Source organism: Rhincodon typus, chromosome 10, assembly GCF_021869965.1.
Source record: "Rhincodon typus isolate 14 chromosome 10, sRhiTyp1.1, whole genome shotgun sequence".
In the NCBI taxonomy this organism is placed as follows: domain Eukaryota; kingdom Metazoa; phylum Chordata; class Chondrichthyes; order Orectolobiformes; family Rhincodontidae; genus Rhincodon; species Rhincodon typus.
Window position 1 is genome coordinate 61,508,125 of NC_063341.1, and position 25,865 is coordinate 61,533,989.

General features: G+C 40.9%; 1 protein-coding gene across 1 annotated transcript in view; it reads left to right on the forward strand.

The window, feature by feature from the left end:
• Window positions 1-5,641: 5,641 nt before the first annotated feature.
• Window positions 5,642-25,865, forward strand: part of dpyda.1 (dihydropyrimidine dehydrogenase a, tandem duplicate 1) — a 619,381-nt gene continuing 599,157 nt past the window's right edge. Inside the window, exon 1 of the mRNA XM_048601540.1 lies at window positions 5,642-5,731. Coding sequence (XP_048457497.1) covers window positions 5,693-5,731 — 39 coding nt within the window. The 5' untranslated portion in view covers window positions 5,642-5,692. The remainder of the gene's footprint in view (window positions 5,732-25,865) is intronic.

A 25,865-nucleotide genomic window follows, 5' to 3' on the forward strand; every position in this document is an offset into this window, starting at 1 on the left:
AAGTGCATTTGCAACTGCAGTCAGAGCTAGAGCCTTACCTATTATGCTCTCTGACTCCCATTCTCTGCACTAGCTTTTGCCAAATTATCCAGCAGAAGGCGTGCACATTGGCCTATCTGTCAATAGCTAAAACACAAAAGATTTCTTGCCCTCGTCTTTCAACTCAACACCCGTTCTGTCCTGAGGAGGGCTCCCAGTATTTCTGTCTCCCCCATAGGAGCTCAGCTTCCCATTACTCAGCCCACCTCTATCATTCCTTGTTGGTTGGGGGAGGTGAGGGGAAGATTTCATCTGGGATAGGTGTTTATGGATCTCATCTTTCCCTATCTCTGTATTCTTCTGCCTTTCAACCCTCTGAGAAGTCAGTAGTCCTCCAATTCTGGCCTTTTCAGTAATCCCAATTTTAATGGTAAAATTGCAGTAATCCTACCTCAGTTGCAAAGGCTCAACTCAGGAATTGTCTTGCTAAATCTCTCTGCCTTTCTTCCTCATTTTCCACCTTTAAGACACTAAGAAAAAAATTATTACTTCTATTTGTTCTAATACATCCTATTGTGGCTCACTGAGAAATTTTGAATATTAAAGTTCCTTTATATATACGAGTTGGTGCTGTTATTTTACATGGTATTTTACTTTATGTACCAGCCAAAATCACATGAAACTGTGATTGTTTGTAATGAGTTTAAAGAAGTCACAATTATCATATCTCATTTCATCGTTCAAAAAGGAAATGGTGTTAATTATTTTTAAAATGGGTATAATTGAACTATTACTATGGAGAGTTGGGAGTCCGTGGAAATAAACTAAAGATGTTGTTCGCAATGCCCTTGTATCTCAATTATGGAATATTCTTCATCTCTATATGATGACTACACAGAAAAGAAAATTTAAAGATGATATAAAAGTGAAATTTTCCAGGGCCAATAAATCAACTATGAGTTATCTAGATATATGTCCTAACCAAGGTCTTATTCAATGACAGTGCTTTTATTTTATCTTTGATCTTGTCAAAAAATTCTAAGAACTCTATTTGCTTTGCTTTCGCAAATAGTTTTGAACTAAACAATAACTTTTAGGTCTTTCTCTGGTTCAACTGCCTTAAGTTCACAGCCCTGAATGGTGTACACATGTTGATCATTCGCCCTACTCATAATCATAACACTGCATTTATCTTTATTAAAAGATATCTATCAAATGCAAGCACATTGCCTCATTAGTATTTTTCATTAATATATAATCATCCAAGGTCATAATAGACGACGATAGGTGCAAGATCCTATTACTATAAGTTCCTACAGGTAAGGTAAGCAGGCGGGAAAATGGGAAATTGGTACTTCGGACTTCATAGAGCATGGATTTGAGTATTAGAACAAGGGTGTATTACAGCAATAGTACAGGGCATTGGTGAGACCACACCTGGAATATTGTGTGCAGTTTTGATCTCTTTATCTGAGGATGGATTTTTGTGCTATAGAGGGAGTGCAGTGAAAGTTTATCAGACTGATTCCTGGGATGGCAGGACTAACAAATGAGGAGGGATTCTGTCGGTTAAGATTATATTCATTGGAATTCCAGAAAAATTAGGTGGGGATCTCATAGAAATTCTAACAGGACTAGATGGGAAATGCAGGAAGCACGTTCCCAATTGTGTGAAAGTCCAGACCCAGGGGTCTGTATCCTTAGGATCCTCTGTATCCTTAGGTTACAGAGTAAACTATTTAGGATTGAGATGAGGAGAAATTTCTTCACCCAAAGAATGGTGAACCTGTTGAATTCGCTCCCATAGAAAACAATTGCAGCTCCTGTGAACCAAACACACATTCCTTTGATTTAAAGTTAAAATTGAATGCACTGGAAACATGCAGCAGGCCAGCCAACAAAGGAAGCCAGGGTTAATATCACACCCATTTTCAGAGCAAAAGCTCTGTCTTCTTTCTCCAATTTTGTTGCTTAACCTGCTGAAAATTTGTTTTTGTATTTTTAAATTTCAAGAAACTATAGCATTTTACTTTGCGTTTTGCCCCTTAGCATTGTCCTTATGTTCTTTACCGGAACTTAAATCTTTGCATGACCCTAGGGTCAATAAATGTAAAAAGTGCTTTTGATTATTTGTGACATTTCTTATTTGGTTATGTTCTCCAAGTCCTATATCCATGATTCCTTTTCGTGATATGATTCCTTTTCATTGTTCAAACATGGACAAAACAATTGAATTCCAGAGGGTGAGGTGAAAGCGACAGCCCTTGACATCAAGGCTGAATTTGACTTAGTGTGGCATCAAGGAGCCCTAGGAAAACTGGAGTCAATGAGAATTGGAAAAATTTTGTTGCTGGTCAGAATCTTGCCTGACACATAGGATGATAGTTCTTGTTGTCGGAAGTCAGTCATCTTGGCTCCATAACATCTGTATAGGTGTTTCTCAGGGTAGCCACCCTGGGCTCAACAGTCTTCAACTGCTTCCCCCATGACCTCTCTGTCATAAGATCAGAAATGGGGATGTTCGCCCATGATTGCACAATGTTCAACACCATTCGCGACTCCTCAGATATTGAAGCAGTCCATGTCCAACCGCAGCAAGACCCAGACAATAACAAGGTCTTGTCAGGGAAGTGGCAAGTAGCAATCATGCTGCACAGATGCCATGCAATGACCATCTCCAATAAGAAATGACCTAACCACCATACCTTGACATTCAATAATGTTACCATCACTGAACCTCCCGCTATCAACATCCTGACATTACCATTAACCAGAAATTGACCTGGTCAAAAAAATACAGTGGCTACAACAGCAGGTCAGAGGCTAGGAATACTACAGCAAGTAACTCACCTCTTGCCCCTCCAAAACTTGTCCACCAGCTATAAGGCACAAGTCAAGAATGTGATGGAATCTTCCCCATTTGCCCGGATTAGTGCAGTTCCCAAAACGCTGAAAAAGCTTGACACCGTCAAGGACAAAGCAGCCCACTTGATTGGCACCATATCCACAAACATCCACTCCCTTCACTGCTGATCCTCAGCAGTATCATCTACAAGATGCACTGAAGAAATTTACCAAAAATCTTTGGAGAACACCTTCTAAACCCATGGCCACTACCATCCAGGAGGACAAGGGCAGCAGATACATGGGAACATCACCACCTGCAAGTTTCCCTTCAAGCTACTCACCATTCTATTTTGGAAATACGTTGCCTCTCCTTCAGTCGCTGGGTAAAAATCCTGGAATTCCTTCCCTAGGGGAATTTTGGGTCTACCTACAGCACATGGACTGCAGCTCACCACCAGCACCTTCTCAAGGGCAACTAGGGACAGGCAATAAACGTTGGCCCATCCAATAACATCCACGTCCCATGAATGATTTTTTTTAAAGTACCATAAAGTACTTGCCATAACTCTTCGGACAAGTTTCTGTCAATTGTTCAATTCCAAATATGACAGTCAGAACCTCGTACCCACTTGGAGGAACATTGTAATATATACTGCAGTGATCAATGATTTTTGCCTATGTGCGATCTTCTTTTCAAAGAACTGACTAGAATGGAAACTTTAGTTGACTACTTGAGAGGAAATTGTCTTGGTTCTCTTCGTGCCAGTTTTGGACGTTAGGACTCCCTAGCAATTTCTGGTTTTGGTTTAGATTTCCAGCATCTGTAGTTCTTTGTTTTATTTTATCTGAATTTGTACAATCTTTCCTTATAAGCCCTGAAGTCCAGGTATCATTCTTGTAAACCTACATTGTACTCCCTCCCAAGGCCAATATATCCTTCCTAACTTGTGTTGCCCAGCTTTGCTCATTGTATTCCATGTGGGGTTTAACCAGGGTTTTGTATAACTGCAACATTACTTTTACTGGAAATCTGAAAACAGAGTCATCAACGCAGCAGATTTTAAAGATAAATGACAACTTTACAATCCTGTACTCCTCAAACATGAAAGTAAGCAAAGCCTTTTTTAGTGAAAATGAAGTCCAGAGAAGGAAATGGACTAACAAATTGTGTCACTTGTGAGATTAACTTGGAAACTTCTGGTTATAGGACCTTAAAAGACCATTCACCTGATGTGCTTTTAAGAAAAAGATTAAGTACATATTTTTAGAAGGTGAACGGGAAAGGCTTGAGATTTGAAATCAAGACAGAACATTCTGGAGGTGCTGAGGAAGGAGAAAAGAGGGCTACAAACCCAGAGCAAATACCTCTTGTGTTCTGATATGGAACCTAGCTTTAGAGTATCAGCTGATGCCATTACTTTTACACAGCAAGAAACGCAAAACACACTCAGAAAATATATGGAGAATGGAATGGCTAAATTTATTGAAGACAATGTTACATCTGTGGGATTTTCCAGCAGAAAAAGTGAGATATTGCGCCTGAAGCTTGTTTGGAGCTTGATTACAACAGGGTTAAACCCTGTCTCCACTGGATTTCATGCACAGAGGATCATTTGGAGACAGTGAGATGACTGTTTTGCCCATATCAAACACACTTGATGGGCCATTCTTCTCCGGATTTCAAGGCATCCAGCTTCATCAGAATGGTCGATTTCTGATGAAGAGTCACCAGAGTCTATATGTTAACTGTTTTCTCCTCACAGCTACTGTGTTTCTCTCGCAATGTCTGTTTTTGTTATACAAGTTAGGCCTGCTTTCTCTACAGTTTAGAAGGTTAAGGGATGATCCAATCAAAGTCTTCAAGATATAAACAAGAAAAGACAGGGTAGATAAAGATAAACTATTTCCATTGGTTGGGTATTCGAGAATGAGGAGGCACAGTCTAAGAATTAGCGCCAGATTTTTATCTCCTGTTAGGAAGCATTTTTACACACAAAGGATGGTAGATGTTTGGAACTCTCTTCCACCATCAGCAATGGATGCTGGTTCAGTTATTAATTTTTAAATCTGAGATTTTTTTTCGTTAAACAAAGGTATTAAGGGATATGGGCCAAAGGCAGGCATATACTGATGAGCCACAGATCAGCTGTGATCTCATTGAATGTGGAACAGGTTTGAATGGTCTATTCCTATTCCTGCATTCCTTTTTGCTGTTATTTTTCTCTAGATAACCACAAAGGAAAAGAGGGAGAGGAATAACTAAATCCAAGAATATATTCACACAAAATAAGTGGAAATTAATTATATGTTGACCAATTCAGGAATAGTGAGAACAAATAAAGACAACATTGCTAGTCACCTTTGGCATAATAGCCAGATCCAGTTAGCCAGAAAGATTTGGATTGTTTTAAAAGTACCAAATTCTGAATCTACAAATATCCTGAAGTGTATGATGGTATGTGTACCTTCAATGTACACTGCAGTTCTAGGTCAATCTAAATAAACATTTTTTCCCATAACGATTGACATATTGAGCTTAATGCTGTTATTTGTACTAACTGCTCATATGTGATATCTCAGTGGTATAACTATTATAAAGATTTAAATAAATTCAATATACTGTCTATCAAGTTTGTTATTTGTTTTCTTCAAAATAAAACAAACATTTGAAGTATGAAAACTGGTCTTTTCCCTCCACACTGAAACAAGCTTAATCTGAATGTACTTTAGACCAGGACAGTGAGTCACAGTTTCACTCGATAAAAGTCTGCCATTCAGGAATCTGTCACAGTTGCAAGATCATGAGCTACTGATCGCTTTTGCGAAGAGGAAATTTTCTTCAAGCTTTTGATTCCTGATCGTCACAATGTCTCGAATGCTGAGCATTGATCTACCAGATATTGAGGTAACAGTGCTTCCCTTCATCAGGAATTGTTCACCACCCAGTATTCTTTGTTTTACCTTGTGTGCAGTATTTGTAATAGTAAAGTGTTCATTTTGATTTGTGCATGGTGCGGTAGCTCAGTTGTTAGCACTGCTGCCTCACAGCTCTAGGGACTAGGTTTGATTCCACCCTTGGGGTGACTGTCTGTTTGGAGTTTGCATGTTCTCCCTGTGTCTGCGTGGGTTTCCTTTGGGTGCTCTGGTTTCCTCCCACAGTCCAAAGATGTGCAGGTTAGGTGGATTGGTCATGCTAAGTTGCCCATAGTGTTCAGGGATGTGCAGGCTGGGTGGATTAGCAAGGGAAATGCAGGATTATAAGGTAGGAGGGTGGTGGGTTGCTCTTCTGATGTTCGGTATGGACTTGATGAGCCGAATGGCTTTCTTCCACATTGTAGAGATTCTGTGATAAACTGCACATTTCAGTGGCGATCAGGCAGATGTTTCCATCTGACAGTATTATATCACATCTGAGGTGTTCTGTTGCTTTCTTGAAGCTAAGTCCCCTCCTGGGGGGGATGAAATCTCAATGTTGTGAACTGCTGGCCAATTTGCTCCAAGTATCTGGTGCTGCTTGGGGAGGTGGATGTTGACAAAGAACTCATGGGATGTGGAAGGGGAGAGTGTTGTAGCTGTTGGTGTTGGTGTTGGAAACTGTAGATGACCGTCCAATGGAAGTGCACTCATTCCCAATCAATATCACTTTTTAAGAATTTTATTTTAACGGTGTGAATTCCCACTCCCACTTTTAACAATCTTAACTGACCCTTCATAATATTGTATTTCTATATGGGGTGGGGGGCAGGGAGTTCCTGACTGCAGTGCCTGCACACCCTCTGTTATGGCCGTACCTGAACCCTGGGGTGAAGCTGTCCATGCTCCTATATATATATACATATATTTAATACATAAAAAAAGCCTCCCGTCCAAAACGCACCTAGAATAAACATAAACAATGATGGATGCTGGAAATCAGGAGCAACAACGTAGTGTGCTGCAGAAACACAGCATCAGTTGAGAGAAAAACAGAGTTATACTTTGCATTTTAAAGTTAAAGAAGAGAGTTGCTGCCAGATAGAGTCATATAGCACAGAAACGGACCCTTCAGTCCAACTAGTCCATACCAACCATGTTCCCAAACTAAACTAGTCCCACTTGCCTGTATTTGACCCAAATCCCTCTAAAACATTTCTATTCATGTACCTATCCAAACGTCTTTTAAATGTTGTAGCTGTACCTGCATCTACCACTTCCTCTGGCAGTTCATTCCATACACGCACCACCCTTGGTGTGAAAAAGTTACCCCTTAGGTCCCTTTTAAATCTTTCTCCTCTCACCTAAAAAAATGCCTCCCCCAATTTTGAACTCCCCCACTATAGGGAAAAGACATTTGCTATTCACCTTATCTATGCCCCTCATGATTTTATAAATCTTTATAAGGTCATCCCTAAACCTCCTATGTTCCAGTGAGAAAAGACCCAGCCCCTCCTGATAACTCAAACCCTCCAGTGTTTCTCCAGCAATCTCTTGTTTTTGTTCAGGGTGTGCATATAACATTGCAATTTTGAGTCTTACTGCCACCTCTATGTGGCTATCCAATGTCTTGTTCTGTTGACATTTGATTTTTCTCATTGTTACTCTTGGACACTCTCAAAAATATAGGTATTTTTAATCAAACTCTTCCAATATGTTGTGACACATCTCTGGTTCAGGTGAGACTTGAATACTGGCCTTTTTCCTTAGAGGTAGGGACACTACCATTGACCAACAATAATTCCCTGCTCTCAAGAAATATACTTTGTCCCATACTATTTCTTATCCACTGCCTCGCTTCAGCAACATCGTCCTGAAATCAGATTTCAGAGGGCTAAGAATGAGGTTAAAAACCATGTCCTCAAAGTAATCATCTCCAGATAATTTCCACTCTCTCATGCTCATGAGAATGGCGTTGGGACTGCCTTTACGGTTTCATCATCGAAGGTTCAGTATTAATCTGTTAACAGGAAAATATACCTATGCTGTAAGTGAGGGTTTAAATTTGATTGGCAGGGGAGCAGGAGCCTGAAAGGGGTTTCAGATCGGATAGAAGCAAAACTGGAAGTGGGAGGTAGAAAAGGAGAATGTCAAATTGACAGACAAAGAAAACATAGGCAAGAATTACACAGGAAAAGAATAGAGAATAATGTTACAAAAGCAGAATTAAAGGTACTGAATCTGAATGCATTAAGCTTTCATCAAAAATGTTGACAATTAACAGCATGATATCACATCTGAGGTGTTCTGTTGCTTTCTTGAAGCTAAATGCCCTCCTGGGGGGGGGTGAAATCTCAGTGTTGGGAACTGCTGGCCAATTTGCTCCAAGTATCTAGTGCTGCTTGGGGAGGCGAATGTTGACAAAGAACTCATGGGATGTGGAAGGGGAGTGTGCATAGTTCAATTATTATTACTATTATCAAGATTTGGCTGCAAGCATAACCAAGATTGAGAACTAAATATTCAAGGATATGTGGTATTTAGGAAGAATGGACTAAAAGAGAAGGAACTAGGATAGCATTCTCTTAATAAGGGATGAGATCAGTACATTGATAAGGGAGGATCTTTGAATCTACATATTGATCTTTCAGTCTATGTGTATGGACCTAAGAAATAGCAAGAGACTAGAAGTATTTGTTGGAATTGTTTATCAGCCAACAGTTATGGTAATAAGGTGCAGGGCTGGATGAACACAGCAGGCCAAGCAGCATCAGAGGAGCAGGAAGGCTGATGTTTCGGGCCTAGACCCTTACAATATTGTTATAAAGTGGATGTTGATCCCTCCGTCCCCCACTTCCGATAACTAAAACTGAAACACCCAGAAAGGCTCGCCTCACCCTATAATCTTATTAAAAGAGTGTGAAAAGTGGTATAACCTGCCTCTCACTCCCAGTCTGTTATAAAGGAGCGGTTAAATGAAATAAACACCTGAAACTCACTCTATAATCAACAAGTAACAATTTATTTATCTAACTCTAACAGTGAACAACTTAACTGAACTATTAACAAATCAAACAATTCTCTTCTAACTACTAATTATTCCTGAATAAAACAGAAGTGTAATGGTATGCTGTTGCAATAAATACAAATCCCACTTATATAAACCAAACTAAACAAAATAGAACTTAGTTTCTCAAAATTATAGCCAGGTTACATCTTCTGGAAGGTTCTGTGTCTTCTCCATTGATCTTCTGTCAGTAACACCTTCTTCATTGCGCTCTTTTGTCAGGAATATCAACTATGAGTGCTGCGGTACCTTTATTTAGGTGATGCTTTCTCTAAGAGCTGAGAGAGCTAATCTCCTAGCGGATGGCAGTTCGCTCTCTACCAATTTTGCAACCGTTCCCATTCTTTATACCCTTGATGACATACAATTTCTTACAATAGGATTGGTCCTATTGGTCAAAACCATCATATATAAATTTAATTGGTTTTTAGAATCTAAATTCCTGGTTTAAATTAATTAAGTCAAAACTTGTTGTGTTGATAACAAAACGAAACTGCAGCTTGAGAGATAGTAGGAACTGCAGATGTTGGATAATCTGAGATAACAAAGTGTAGAGCTGGATGAACACAACAGGCCAAGCAGCATCAGAGGAGCAGGAAGGCTGACGTTTCTGGCCTAGACCCTTCTTCAGAAATGGGGGAGGGGAAGGGGGTTCTGAAATAAATAGGGAGAGAGGGGGAGGCGGATAGAAGATGGATAGAGGAGAAGATAGGTGGAGAGGAGACAGACCGGTCAAAGAGGCGGGGATGGAGCCAATAAACGTGAGTGTAGGTGGGGAGGTAGGGAGGAGATAGGTCAGTCCAGGGAGGACGGACAGGTCAAAGGGGCGGGATCAGGTTAGTAGGTAGGAGATGGGGGTGAGGCTTGAAGTGGGAGGAGGGGATAGGTGGGAGGAAGGACAGGTTAGGGAGGCGGGGACGAGCTGGGCTGGTTTTGGGATGCGGTAGGGAGAGGGGTGATTTTGAAGCTTGTGAAGTCCACATTGATACCATTGGGCTGCAGGGTTCCCAAGCGGAATATGAGGTGCTGTTCCTGCAACCTTCGGGTAGCACCGTTGTGGCACTGCAGGAGGCCCAGGATGGACATGTCGTCTGTGGAATGGGAGGGGGAGTTGAAATGATTCGCGACTGGGAGGCGCAGTTGTTTAGTGCGAACCGAGCGTAGGTGTTCTGAAAAGCGGTCTCCAAGCGTCCGCTTGGTTTCCCCGATGTAGAGGAGGCCACAACGGGAACAGTTGATGCAGTATACTGCACCTCCCAGTCGCGAACCATTTCAACTCCCCCTCCCATTCCGCAGACGAGTTTTGACTGTGAACAGGATAATGACATTATCTGGAATGTGGTTATTAGATATGATCGAGGTTTCTTGCCCTTTTCTGTTCCAAAGTTGAACGTTTTATCAATATTGAATTGTAGCTTGTGTTACAGAATTCAATTAACCCTGAAAAACATAATGTGCTACTTACTAAATCATCTAATCATTGAAAATATGGAAATCTACCAGTCACTACTCTGCTTCTTTGAATTCAATCTACAAGTTTACTTCATGAACCAAAAAACATAGGTGTTGATGCATTCAGGCACAATTTCTTTTAAGCAATTGATATTTTAGCTATTGGTATAGCTGATGCAATTTTCTAGCTTATATGGTACTCAAATTATTTTCCATTATTCTGTCCGTTTGAAGTTTAATGAATTCCAAGTTTCTTTAATACACTATACTGAAGTGTTTGGGAGGAGCCGACAAAAAGTCAGTGAACATTTTTTTTTGTTTATAGCCGTAACACTATAAACGGATTACACTTACTTTTCAATGAGAATATATTACATATTAATACATATTTAAATGTATTTACAAAATAGACACTGTTATTATTGCAAAATAGCCTTTGTTTGTAAGTCTGAGTACAATTGCTATAGTCGGCATCAAGCACATTAGGTTGACTATCTAATAACAAGATAAAGTTTAGCAAATTTCTACCTTGGCCTACAGTGCTTTTTATCACCTCTGATGAAAATAAACTTTCAATCCTACATATTGGAGCAACTTTCCATTTTAATAGACTGCCTTTTGATACATCCCTCTGAAGCCTCTGATAATTATTTTCATTGTGGGAGCAACATATTTGAAGCCTTAACTGTTTAGATATTTTGGGGCCCACAAATGTGAAAAAGGCTGTGTATCCTCTGCTCTAAATCAACAAATTGGGGATCACTAACCTGTTAGGTAGTTGTGAAGAAGTGTTTTTTTAATTATTGCTGCAGATCTGGGAACCATAATGGAGGTCCTGAAGTTTTCAAACTTCACGAGAGAGTATAGGGAGAGTTTGTATTTCATTGCACGGTGGTATTTTATTCCTTTTTGGTGTATATCTGACTCAGACCAAAAGATGTTTATCAGCTGTAGCATAGTATCATTTAACTATTGGTGTAGCTGATGCAATTTTCTAGCTTATATGGTACTCAAATTGTTTTCCATTTTCTAATACATAAAGACCACTTCCACTCTGAACAATAATAAATTTACAGACTCTGAATGATCACTGCATCCAGCTCACTGGGTACTGGATGGCAGTTAAGTCCTGCTTGATGCTGCATCACTCTGTCATGATGATGGTGATGTTCCCTTGGCTGTGTGCTCTTGCTCTTCCTCAAAAGACTGATGCCGATCTCCAGCTCTTCAGCCTCCATCACACACCTCTTTGCCTGCTGCAGTTGGTCAGAGCACAGCATGTTAAGATTATGCAGCATTTCCTACCTGGAATGTATTGCACAATGTGCAACACTTCCCCCACTGCCAAACCCACACTACCCCCATTCCCCCCAACACATACACACATGCACAGACATGCACACACACCAAACTAATCCAAGGGAGTGGTCACAGCAATGATCCATTTTCATTGCACATTAATCATTCAAATAATGACGGAAGGTAAGGTAGGTCGTAGTTCACAAAAGGGGGTCACATTGTCAGACTAATTTAGAGTACTCCTCAAAACCTTCAACTTCCTTTCCCCCTTGCATGTTCCTACCGAACTCATTCATTTGAGTTTTTGTCTCCTAACATTACCCCCTGAGCCCCTGCCCTATTGCCAAGCATTGTTTTGCCCCTCTCTGAGAAAGACAGGGTAGTGGTGACCTTCAATAATACCTGCTCCCACAGTAATCCATGTCCTCCAAAGCACTACCATCTCCTGTTGTTCTGTCATGTTGTCTCCCTTCGCAAATATTGTCCCCTCGGATCCCTCCATGCTGCTTCCAATTCTGGCAATTAACTCACCCAACTTTCCTATGACAGTGATAATCTCCCAATGAATCCCTTGATTTTCAGTGAGGAGACACTTATTTGGCCCAACATGTGACTAACTTGGATGGAGAGTTCCAAATAATGGGTGACTGGGCCCCGGATTGATCTCTATAAAAGTCTCTGACTGAATTATCAGTAGCCCCCCACTTGATTTGCGCTGGATTTGCAGCATTGACTGTAGCCCACTCCCTGGACTGCAATGATATGGAACCCCTGACCATGACTGGCAAAGCGACCAACTGACTGTGTCTAAGGCCCAGGAATGAGGCTGAATGCTGCCTCTGACTGTGGTGACACCGCCTTGACATGATTGAGAAACTACTCCCCTTAGACTTTGAGGCATGGCTATTTGGTTAAAGCACATGTAATATATTTGCCGCGTAAGTTGCTGGCACATGCTGTAAATGTGACATTGACATAGTACACTGCTGTATTGCAACACGCACATCCCTTTACTGATTATTTGTTCAAGGCCCTCATGGCAGACTGATCAAAAAAGTAAGACGCGCATGTTAGATCCAAAATTAGCTGAAAGGCAAGGAACAGAGGGTGATGATGGAGGGTTTTTTTCCGTGACTGCAAGTCTGTTTCCACTGGGGATCTGCTGTGCTCAGTGGTAAGTCCTTTGTTGTTTGAGGTATATGTTAATGATTTGTATTAAAATGCAGGGGACATGATCAAGAAGTTCACGGATGATACAAAAATTGGTTTGGTGGTAAATAGTGAAGAAGGTAGCAACAGACTGATCAAGTGAGCAGGGCATGGCAAATGGAATTCAAGCTAAAAAAAAGGCGTGACAGAATACATTAGGGGAGTGCTAACAAGATAAGACAAGGAATTACATTATGAATGATCATAGCCATGAAATCATAGAGTCATACAGCATATTCAGCCCACCATGTCTATACCAGCAAACTAACACCAAACCACACTAATCCTATTTCGCTGGACTTGCTCCATAGCCTACTATGCCCTGGCATTTTTAGTACCTATCCAAAAGCTTTTTAAATGCAGTGAGAATACTTGTCACCACCACCCTCTCAGGTAGCATGTTCCATTTATCTACCATCCTTTGTGTGAAAAACATTTTCCTCAGATCACCTCTAAATACTAATTCCTCACATTAAGCTCATGCACTCTGGTAGGACCCTTGAGAGTACTGAAGATCAGAGGATCCTTAGTGTGCATATCCACAGATTGCTGAAGGTAGTGGGCAGGTCGTAGGGTTATAGAATCAGACAGCACGGAAATAGACCTTTCAGTCCAACTAGTCCACGCCGACCATGTTCCCAAACTAAAGTAGTCCCAACTGCCTGAGCTTGGCCCATTAACTGCCTCCCCACCACCCCTGCCCCCACCTCCCACCAAACCTTTCTTATTCATATACCTATCCAAATATCTTTTAAATGTTGCAACTGTACCTGCATCCACCACCTCCTCCAGCATTTCATTCCACACACTAACCACTCCATGTAAAAAGGTTACCCCCCCATGTTCTTTTTAAATCTTTTTCCTCTCACCTTAAAAAGAAACCTAATTTTGAACTCCCACACTCTAAGGAAAAGACCTTTGCCAATTAACTTATTTATGCCCCTCATGATTTTAGAAACCTCTATCAGGTCACCTCTCAACCTCCTACGCTTCAGTGGAAAAAAAGTTCCAGCCTATCCAGCCCCTCCTTATAACTCAAATCCTCCAGTCTCAGCAACATCTAAGTGAATCTTTTCTGAACCCTCTCCAATTTAATAGTACCCTTCCTATAACAGGGCAGCCAGAACTGTACACAGTACTCCAGAATGGTTAAGAGATATATGGGATACAAGGCTTTATTAGGCGAGGGATAGAGTACAGGAGCGAGGAAGCTATGCTAGAACTATATATTTCCATTAGTAGAAGGGTCAATAACAAACTGGAATAGATTTTAGTCAAGGGGTAGAAGGCTAAGATGGGAGCCAAAGTTTTTCCTTTAACCCGGATGGTGGTTGGATGTTGGCACTCACTGCCCGATAGAGTGGCTGATTCAGAAACTCTTGTAAAGTTTAAGCAGTATTTAGATATTCACTTGCATTATCGTAGACTGGATTAGTGTTGTCAGATCATTGTTAACTGGCATGAACATGGTATGTCAAATGGCCTCCGTCTATGGTGTAAATGACTATAAATCTATGAGGTGATCTAAAAGCATTAAGAAACATAAGTGGATAACAGCAGACTGAATGTTATTTATTCTTTTGTTTAATGTTGGTGTTTGTGGCTGGCCCATCCCTAATTGCCCTTAACATAATGGTGGCAAGACAGCAATATTACCAAGTCAGGACAGGAGGGGTCTTTTCTTTATTCGTTCTTGGGACATGGGTATCATTGGCTGGACAGCATTTATTGCCTGTCCTTTGTTGCCCTTGAGAAGGTGGTAAGCTGTTGTCTTGAACTGCTGCAGTTCACATCTGTAGATAGACCCACAACACCATTAGAGAGGGAATTCCAGGATTTTGACTCAGTAACAATAAAAGAACGGCAATATCTTTCCAAGTCAGGACGATGAGTAGATTGGAGAAGACTCACAGTTGGTGGTGTTCCCATGTATCTGTTGCGCTTGTCCTTCTAGATGGAAGTGGTTGTGGGTTTGGAAGTTGCTGCCCGAGGATCTTGGGTGAATTCCTGCAGTGCATCTTGTTGATAATACACACTGCTGCTATTGAGCTTTAGAGGTGAAGGGAGTGAATGTCTATGGATGTGGTACCAATCAAGCGGGCTGCCTTGTCTTGAATGGTGTCAAGCTTCTTGAGTGTTGTTGGAGCGGTATCTATCCCAGGTAAGTGGGCAGTATTTTATCATACTCCTGACTTGCGCCTTATAGATGGTGGACAGGCTTTGGGGAGTCTGATCTACTCTTGTAGCCATTGTGATTTTGTGGTGATTTCAGATGAGTTTCTGGTCAATGGTAACCCAAAGAATATTGATAGTAGGGGAATCAGTGATGGTACCACCATTGAATGTCAAGGGGCAGTGGTTAGATTGTCTTTTACTGGAGACGGCCATTGCCTGGCATTTATGTGGCGTGAATGTTAGTTGCCACTTCTTAGCCCAAGCCTGATATTGTCCAGATCTTGTTGCATTTGAACATGGACTGCTTCAGTATCTGAGAATCACAAATGATGGAGGGGAAATTGAAGGTTGTGGTGCTCCCATGTATTTGCTGCCCTCATCTTTATTTCTGGTAGAGGTTGCAGATTTGCAATGTCATTTGAATAAGTGAAATTGCACTGATTTTTAAAAATCTAATGCATCTTTACACCAGAAATTGTGTTCAGGACTTTAACAAATTCCTTTAAACAGACTCAAGCTTCAAAGATAATTCATAAGCATGACTAAAACAGTTCCAGATGCATTATTTAACCAAAGGAAAGGCCTGCATTTTCCTAGCCTCTGAACAACATGGGCAATGACAAGTCACTTGGGAAAATGTGGCAAGATAGGAAAATGTAATTCTCCAAATGGAAAATAAGTCCAATTCTCCATCCTTCTTTGCATCAATTTACATCTGACTATTGCTTAACCTCAACTCATTTCTTTGTAATTTAAACTAGATGGTGAAAAGTCCTGACATGCAAGTCAGAGTAGGTATCTGCTGGTTCCAGCTCACTGCTCACTCTTCCAGGCCTCCACATTGGACTGTAGTCTCCAACATCTCAGGGTACAAAAGAACATAAAAACCAGGAGCAGGAGTAGGCTATTTGGACTTGGAGCCTGCTCCGCCATTTGATAAGATCATGGCTGATCTTTCTGTGGCCTCAGCTCCACTTACCCAGCCTCTCACTATAACTCTTAATTCCTTTATTGGTCAAAAAATTATCTATCTTAGCTTTAGAAACATGCAATGAGGAAGCCTTAACTACTTCACTGGGCAGGGAATTCCACAGATTCACAACACTTTGGGTGAAGAAGTTCCTTCTCAATTCAGTCCTAAATCTGCTTCGCCTAATTTTGAGGCTATGTCCTCTTTGTTCTAGTTTCACCTGCCAGTGGAAACATCCTCCATGTTTCTATCTTATCTATTCCCTTCGTAATTTTGAATGTTGCTACGCTCCATGACAGTAACTGTTTACACTCATCTTCCACAGAGGTTGGCACTGGCCATGCACCAGCCTCACCAAAGCATCGTGGTATATCTGTGACCCACTCAGAGTATGGTTCTCCACTTCAATGATGCACTTTACAGCACACCAACATCTTTTATCATAACATTGCTGCCGGGCCAATTTGCACACAGGGACAGGGACCCAGCTCATGCATTGCAGTAGGATTTACTTCAGTATTCTTTGCTTGCTGTCTTCACACGTAGTTAAATATGTACATTATTTCTGCCTTAATGTTTAGTGCCTTGCTGTCTCATTCAGAATTTAAAGGACAAGGCATCAAGACAATTCCAAGACATCAGCCCTCCTCAGTGATTCAATTGATTTCTTATTCAATGCTTCAACCCCTTCTTCTTCTATCTCCCTCTTTTACTCATCTGAATACCTTGGTCTTGGTCATTCGCCTGTGGAAGTATGATATAATAGCTATCTGTGCCCTTAGCTCATCTGCCTTATTCATCAGTTACCTTGCATTAAAATATATTCTATTTAGCCTTGCTAGATTCACTTCTTTCTGAAATAAAAACCAAAAGAACTGCAGGTGCTGTAAATCAGAAAAAAAAAAACAGAATTTTTTGGAAAAGCTCAGCAGATCTGGCAGCATCTGTAGAAAGAAATCAGAGTTATATTTTGGGTTGAGTGGGTCTTCCTCAGACTCTTCCAATCACTCGACCTGAAACATTAACTCCGATTTCTCTCCACAGATGCTGCTAGACCTGCTGAGGTTTTCCAGCTATTTCTGTTTTTGTTTGTGGCTTCTCTGTTATCTACCCTCCCTTTCTGCTGCCTGCCAGGCTCACTTTCTAAGGTTTTAACTTCTAATTCCATGTCTGCTTGTATCCCCTCTGAATGACTTACCGAGGTCTCTCTGCCAATCTAGGTTAAATCCAACCCAGCAGATTCATGAACCTCCCCATGAGATTGTGTCCCATTCTGGGTCAGATGTAACCCATCCAACTTATATGGGCCCCATGTATCAGGAAATGGTAACAACACCATGGAATCTAAAGCTCTTCCTCCTGGACCAATATTTTGCCAGCCATCCATTCACCTGCTAATCTAACTTGATTTGACATTCTTTCTCTAATTAGATGTAATGTACTGAAGCTTGCAATTAATAATCCACAGCAGTGAATCTTTCCAAATATTTATAGTGAAGCATGTCTATACGTAGTAAATGAAATGAAGCGATGAATAGAAATAAACCAAAGCTTGAGAAATTTTATCAACATCTATCAATCACTTCACAAACTAAAGTGTTGCTTGGGAAATAATACACTTGTTATTAGGATGTCATGGGTTTCTGGATAAGAAGTGCTTTAATGACATGGTGTGTAGTTTTGGTGTTAAAAAACATCTCCAAACCAGATCATTAAGGGTTAATTGGATGTGTCAATGAGCATTGGACCTTGGAGTTGTACAGCACAGAAACAGGCCCTTCAGTCCAACTTATCCATGCTGACAAGATATCCTAAATTAATCTAATCCCATTTTCCAGCATTTGGCTCATACCCCTCGAAACCTTTCCTATTCATATAACCATCCAGATGCCTTTTAAATGTTGTAATTGTACCAGCTTCCATCAGTTCCTCTGGCAGCTTGTTCTGTACAGACATCACCTTCTGCATGAAAAAGTTGCCTCTTAGGTCCCTTTTAAATCTTTCCCCTCTCACCTTAAACCTATGGTCTCTAGTTTTGGACTCCTCTACCCTGGGAAAAAGACCTTGGCTATTCACCCTACCCATTCCCCTCATGATTTTATAAGCCTCTATAAGGTCACCCCTCAGCCTCCGACACTCCAGGGAAAACAGCCCCGGCTTCTTCAGCTCAAGCCCTCCAATCCTGACCACATCCTTGTAAATCTTCTCTGCACCCTTTCAAGTTTCGCAACATCTTTCCTATAGCAAGAAGTCAAGAATTGAATGCAGTATTCCAAAAGTGACCTAACCAATGTCCTGCACAGCTGCAACATGATAGCCCAATTCCTATATTCAACGCACTGACCAATAAAGGCAAGCGTACCAAAACCCTTCTTCACTATCCTGTCTACCTGTGACTCTACCTTCAAGGAAGTATGAAACTGCACCCCAAGGTCTCTTTGTTTGGCAACAATCCCCACAGCCCTACCATTAATTATATAAGGAACAAAAACAGAAGTTGCTGGAAGCTCAGCAGGTCTGGCAGCATCTGTGAAGAAAAAAATCAGAGTTAATGTTTCAGGTCCGGTGACTCTTCTGAGGAAGGGTCACCAGACCCAAAATGTTAACTCTGATATTTTTCTTCACAGATGCTGCCAGAGCTGCTGAGCTTTCAGCAACTTCTGTTTTTGTTCCCGATTTACAGCATCCATTGTTCTTCCGGTTTTTATTAAGTGTATAAGTCCTTCCCTGAGTTGCACTACCGAAATACAACACTTCACATTTATCTAAATTAAACTCCATCTGCCACTCCTTTGCCCATCTGATCAAGGCCCTGTTATACACTGAGGTAATCTTCTTCACTGTCCACTACACCACCAATTTTGGTGTCATCTTCAAACTTACTAACTATTCCTCTCATACTCACATCCAAATCATTTGAAGCAAAGTCGAAAAATACACAAAAATAGACCTGGTGTCAAAAAATGTCCTGATTTAGTTGGTAGGTAACAGCATAACCCCGATTAACACTGAGCCACCCTGTAGAGATATTTTCAACTTTTTGTTTGCACAATGGAATGTTGAGAAATACTGAAAGTTCTATAAAATTACGATGCAGCATGTAACCAGATTAGTATTAATGTCAGAGACTTTGTCCCACTTCTTGGACATTTCACCATTGCGTTGGGATTCACTAGACCATTGCAAGGAATCTGAGGCAGATCTCTGAGTCCCCAACAACAGGTAGTGTGCGACTCGCTTTATATGTAAATTATGTAGTTTAAGCTAATAAGTTCACTCCTTGGTTTGCATACGTCCTTTACATATATGAGTAGATTAAGCTAATAAATGAGCTATATATTGAATTGTCTTCTTGTATTAATTTTGATCAGACCTTAATGATACACAGTGGTCACCCCTGCTTTTGTCTTAATTTCTAAATGGTATAGCAGTCAGTGTTTTGGATAATATGGGCTACCACATGGTTAACAGAGCAATAAGCTCTTGGTCGATTGTCTAGTCATGCACTATTGTTCTTAAAGTGGCAATTAGTTTTACAATGAAATCTGAAAGTTCTACAAAATACATTAAATATTATCAGAAGAGCTGGAAGAAGGTGTCATAAATTTACTTCCTGATTTAAAAACTTGTTAAATATTTTCCTCAAAAAATGTCAAGCTTTTCTCTTGTTGCAGAATTTGTGTGTATGTTTGATATGATGGAATTTTGCCCGTTTAAAATAAAGTGCACCTGGCATAATCTAACTTTTCTTGCCTGAGCATGTATTATTTTTAGTGAGGTCTTATGGATATTCTGCTTGGACTGAGTTGAAATTGTTGGAACAAAGAGAACTTGTGTGTGTGTGTGTGTGTGTGTGTGTATGTGTGTGCGTGTGTGTGTGTGTGTGTGTGTGTGTGTGTGTGTGTTACAGCAAGAAGAAAAAGGACTGTAATTTCTAAGCTGCTGAGCGACATGGGAAATTAAGAATTAGTTTGGTTGATGTAATATGATCAGAAAAGTTAGATTCTTGATACAGAGAAAAAAATGCCTGATTTTCCATCCAAGGTTTGAATGGTGGAATGAGAACCATTTTCCCCTCCAGCAGTTCCTGGCATCTAAGGGTACAGTCCATGGCCAGCAATGAACATTAGAAATACACATCCCATCATGGTACATCTCCTACTCAGTTGAAATATAGTTCTGTCCTTCAATATTGCATGTTGCAGCACACTGACACCATGCATAGGTCAGTGGCTCCCTTAATTTAACGAAAAACTATTTGTACTTAAGCTGCATGAAGGGATTGAAAAGCTAATTTTTATGCATGTCGGAGTCAAGGGAAGGATGATGTGAAAGGATCATGCTACTCAAAATTATAGTACCCTCTCTGATTAGCACTGAGCCCTGGAGGAGGTTAAAAGCTTGCTTTGACCAGCGAACTGAATTTTTCACTTGGCTTAATATATCTATTTGTAGATAATATTGATTCAATGTTAGTGATATGTCTAAAGGCAGTCTGGAATTATCCTTTTTTAAAATTTAACAGCAGTGGTGGTACAATTCCCATAGTAGGGTTGATAACTGATTGAGATGTGGAAATCAGGATATTTTTACAGGGATATATTAATGGTAGGAGGCCTTGTGGTGAGGGTATAGAATCCTTGCCTCTGCGCCAGAAGGTCTGGGTTCGAGTTCCACTCCAAGACTTTGATGGTCATGGAAGGTACATTTATGACACAACCAAACAGGCTGATGTTAATTCTTTCAATATTCTGTTGGCAGGGCTAAAAGCTGGAGAGTTTCCTGGCCATCCATGCTTGATTCTGGCTGTCACCATTCAAGTTAATAGACTTTGGTGACAGGCTAGTGACCAAGAAATAAACTAGCTATAGAAACAGATATGGGTATATGCTTTTTGTCTGTCCCTTATTATTAGACTCATTAAAACCTCAAAGTCTAAGGTTTCATGTCAAGTTCCTCTTGATATCCACCATCCAGAATTCTTGCACAAAGCACAGAGAGGAAATAAAAACAACATTGTTGCCTTCATAGAATGATAGAGGGTGCAAAATAAGATTCTCATGGCCGGGAGTGTTTTATTTCTGCTGGAAGGATGGTGTTACAAAATTGTACATTGTAACTCCTTTGGCCCTGAAAATGTACCACTACCTTCCAGTTGGCACCTGGTAATGCTGGGTGTTCATTTCACACGTTCGTGGTTAACATCCAGGTTATAGGCTTTTTTAAAATCAACTTGTGGAGATGTGTTAAAACACACTTACAGAACAGGTAGGTCTTGAACCTGAGCCATCTGGCTGTGAGATAGGGACACTACCACCTTGCAACAAGAGCCCCTTGCATTTAATTATACCACTGGTGTAATTGACTAGATAGCACTGTGTCATTATGGACTTATTTAAATATATCTGCCCATTATTGGGTAGGTAGGTGTGCAGAAATGGTGATCCTGGAAAATTTATCAATGTAAAATTGTGTGAGCTTATGGCATAATATATCTTTGCCTTGTCTGCTGCTGCTGCCTAAAATTAGATGGCATTCAGGGTTAAAATTTGCTCATTTGCTTTGTTTGCAGTGAGATATTTGTTGATGCAGTTTCTTGTTCATTAATAATGAAAAGGTAATTAATATTTACCCTTGGAATAATTATCATTAGAGAGAGTGATTAGCGTGTTCAGTTTAATCCAAATTGGCCACAGCTCATCAAACTCTAAATTTGATCCAAAATGCAAAGATTGAAATCAATAATACAAGTGAAGTGAAAACCTATCTTCACTGCAGAGCAGATGTGTATTTAGATGGTGGTGCAACTCTTTTTCAAGCCTTTTTGTGCTGAAGGAACAGTTTTTCAAAAAAAAATACAGAATTGAAGGTAAAAGGAGATCATTTTGATCTGAATCATGATGATTCTTTGTAAGGTGTCCATCAAGAAACTGTGATTTTGTCTCACCAAATTGCAACATTTCAGTGCTTTATGAAGTTAAAGATGACTTCACCTTTTGAACATGTTAAAATGATCTTTGCTTTATTGAAATGTCTTCATTAAATTTACTTTTAGGCAATCTTACATGGGTGTTTGTGCAAAATTACATTGATCACATATTGTGGAATGTTGTATTAATTCTATTGTTTCTCATCTCTGCTCTACTGAGATTGCAAATCCATGTTTGGCACCTTATCACTTTGGCATTTGTTGGTTCCTTGTGAAATTTTTTCATTCAACAAGTTGCAAATAGCATCACCGCAAGACCGAGTGCTCAACTGTGTGTATTATAGGCAACTGCTGGAGAGATGGCAGGTCCCATACCCTACTGGAGAAGGAGCTAAGTAGCATTCTATTTGTGCTTCTATACATAATCAGCTAGCTGTATGTTAGTTCAGCTGAAACTTTACTGCAGTTTCTCTGCAATCACTTCTTACTAGTTTATATTCTACATATTTTGGATAGCAGTTTGTTAATAGTATTAGTTTTGAAAGCTGTTTTCTCTTGGGTGGAATGGGAGATTCCATGGTACTAATTGAAAATTTCGTGTTCAAAAAGCATCCCTCCACCACCGTCACCAATAACAAATAATGTGATCACTTGTCTAAATAGTGATCTGATGAAAGGTCATAGTCTCTAAACATTAACTCTCTTTCTCTTTCCATGGATTCTGCTAGACCTGCTGAGTTTTTCCACTCATTTTTTATTTTTATTTCTGGACTATTTTTCTCATGACTTTTTTTAGCACCTTGCTGTACACAAACTTGTTGCTACATTTATAATAGTGACAAAACTTAAAAGGTCATTTCTTGACTGTGCACTGCCATGAGATGTCCAAATGTACAAGATGATATATGAGATTCTTCCAACATCCTATTTGTAACTTGTGTAGATTTGACTAACTACATGCATTTATTTGACTGCAGTTGCAGTGCAAATTTTCCTATTTTAAACATTCCCACAGTAGCTCTGTGTGTTATAATTTATTAAGTTTCTCTGGTGCCTAGACAGCCAGAATCAATATGTGCTGAATATTCTGATTGTTCCGCGTATTTACAACCACCTTATACCTAAGTTTTAATTAGACTGTTCGAAATGTAAATTGAGTACATTGTCATTCTACATGTTGCGGTATAATTGATAAAGTTAACACTAAATGCAGTGGCACATTTACAGAAGAAAAAGATCCTCTATATCATGTGGACTGGTTTCATTTACTGGCTTTTACAAGATGACAATGATATTGCCTAATCAGTACTAATCTGAAGAAGGGTCTAGGCCCGAAACGTCAGCTTTCCTGCTCCTCTGATGCTGCTTGGCCTGCTGTGTTCATCCAGCTCTACACTTTGTTATCTCAGATTCTCCAGCATCAGCAGTTCCTACTATCTCTGGTAGAAATGGAAACTTTGTTTAAACAGATTTTCTACTTCGCCTATTAAAACAATACAGTGTTAATGGAGCCATTACATTTTTAATTTTGAATGGATATATTCACATGTTCTTGATACATAATGTATTTATCTTACACCTAGATTTGCAGCATACATAGTATAGAATTGAAGTTGTTAAGTGGAAAAACAAGCACAAAACATTGCGAGTAGCCATTTATTGAGTATTAGAAATGGAATTACCTTCAAATTTAGAAGCATAGCATTTGTAGCTGGGCCAATTGATATAATGGCCCAGATTTTACAGTCTAATAATTGTCAAGTGTTTGGAAGGTGCTGTCAGAGGAGACTGGGTGAGTAGCCACGGTGCATCCTGTAATTGTACGCACCATCTTGCATTGTCAGTAGAGGGAGTGAATGTTGAACGGGTGGATAGATGGATTCCAGTCGAGAGGGTTGCTTTCTGTTGGATGGTGTCAAGCCTCTAGAGTATTGATGGAGCTACACTCATGTTAGATTTTGTGGATTACTGATCACAGTTACATAATAAAGACAGTCGATGATTTGTAAGCAATTTTCAAATAGTTTAATTGTTTTAAAAAGTAGCAGTTTAGATATGATACATTAGTTGAAAAACCATGAAAACTGGGAATGGTTCACTGATACCAGAGGACCATCAGGCCTTTGGTGTGGAGTGTGTTGGTCTCATTAGTGAAGGCAGCATCCTGCTGTCCAGCTGAGGTGTTAGGGAACTCTTCTCTGCATCGACCTCCTCTTCTGGCCCATCTAACATCTAGAGAAGACAACTTTCTGATGAGGACTGCTGCCTAAAAGGGACACATGATGAGGACTGCCCTCTGCCTCTGAGCAATTGTTAACATGCCCTATTTCTCAGACTGTGTCAATTACATGCCTGAGTTCTTTTGGCTAATGACCATGGTGCAGCAACTGATGATGTTGGATGACCAGTGTCCTCTTGTCTGCCTCCATTTGAAGGTTAGTTTTCTTTCTTAGAGAATGGAAGTAACTTTCTTTCTCAAACATTGTGTTCAAAATAGGATAAATATTTTGTCTGCATTTACAGAAGGTTAGCAATGACCATATCACCACTAAGTGAGGTCTCATGTAACTCGGGAAATACTAAATATGAAATACTAAGAGAATACAGTTTTAAAAGGGGCCTGAACTTCCAACGTTTAACCAGGAAGATGGAGAGTATTCCATCACACTCCAGACTTGTGATTTGTTAATGCTGAACACGCTTTGGAAAGTCAGGACATGAGTTTCTCATCATAACTTCTGACCTAGTCTTGAAGCTACCGTATTTATATGGTTAGTCCATTCAGTTTCTGGTCAATGCTAACCACCAGGATGTTGTTAATGGGTGATTCAGTAGCGGTAATGCCATTGAATATCAGGGTTAAATTCCATCTTGAATCAGAGATAGTAGGAACTGCAGATGCTGGAGAATCCGAGACAACAAGGTGCAGGGCTGGATGAACACAGCAGGCCAAGCAGCATCATAGGAGCAGAGAGGCTGACGTTTCGGGCCTAGACCCTTCATCAGAAAAGGGGGAGGGGAAGGGGGTTTTGAAATAAATAGGGAGAGAGTGGGAGGCGGATAGAAGAGGGATAGAGGAGAGGATAGGTGGAGAGGAAACAAACAGGTCGAAGAGGCGGGGATGGAGCCAGGAAAGGTGGGTGCAGGTAGGGAGTTAGGAAGGGGATAGGTCAGTCCAGGGAGGACGGACAGGTCAAGGGGGCGGGATGAGGTTGGTCGGTAGGAGATGGAGGTGCGGCTTGAGGTGGGAGGAGGGGATAGGTGGGAGGAAGAACAGGTTAGGGAGGCGGGGACGAGCTGGACTGGTTTTGGGATGCGGTAGGGGGAGGGGAGATTTTGAAACTTGTGAAATCCACATTGATACCATTGGGCTGCAGGGTTCCCAAGCGGAATATGAGTTGCTGTTCCTGCAACCTTCGGGTGGCATCGTTGTGGCACTGCAGGAGGCCCAGGATGGACATGTCGTCTGAGGAATGGGAGGGGGAGTTGAAATGGTTCGCGACTGGGAGGTGCAGTTGTTTGTTGCGAACCGAGCGTAGGTGTTCTGCAAAGCGGTCCCCGAGTCTCCGCTTGGTTTCCCCGATGTAGAGGAAGCCACACCGGGTACAGCGGATGCAGTATACCACATTGGCAGATGTGCAGGTGAACATCTGCTTGATGTGGAAAGTCTTCTTGGGGCCTGGGATGGGGGTGAGGGAGGAGGTATGGGGGCGGGTGTAGCACTTCCTGCGGTTGCAGGGAAAAGTGCCGGGTGTGGTGGAGCTGGAGGGGAGTGTGGAGCGGACAAGGGAGTCACGGAGAGAGTTGTCCCTCCGGAAAGCAGATAAGGGTGGGGAGGGAAAGATGTCTTTGGTGGTGGGGTCGGATTGCAGATGGCAGAAGTGTCGGAGGATGATGCGTTGGATCCGAAGGTTGGTGGGGTGGTACGTGAGGACGAGGGGGATTCTTTTTTGGTTCTTATTGCGTGGACGGGGTGTGAGGGATGAGGTGCGGGAGATGTGGGAGACACGGTTGAGGGCGTTCTC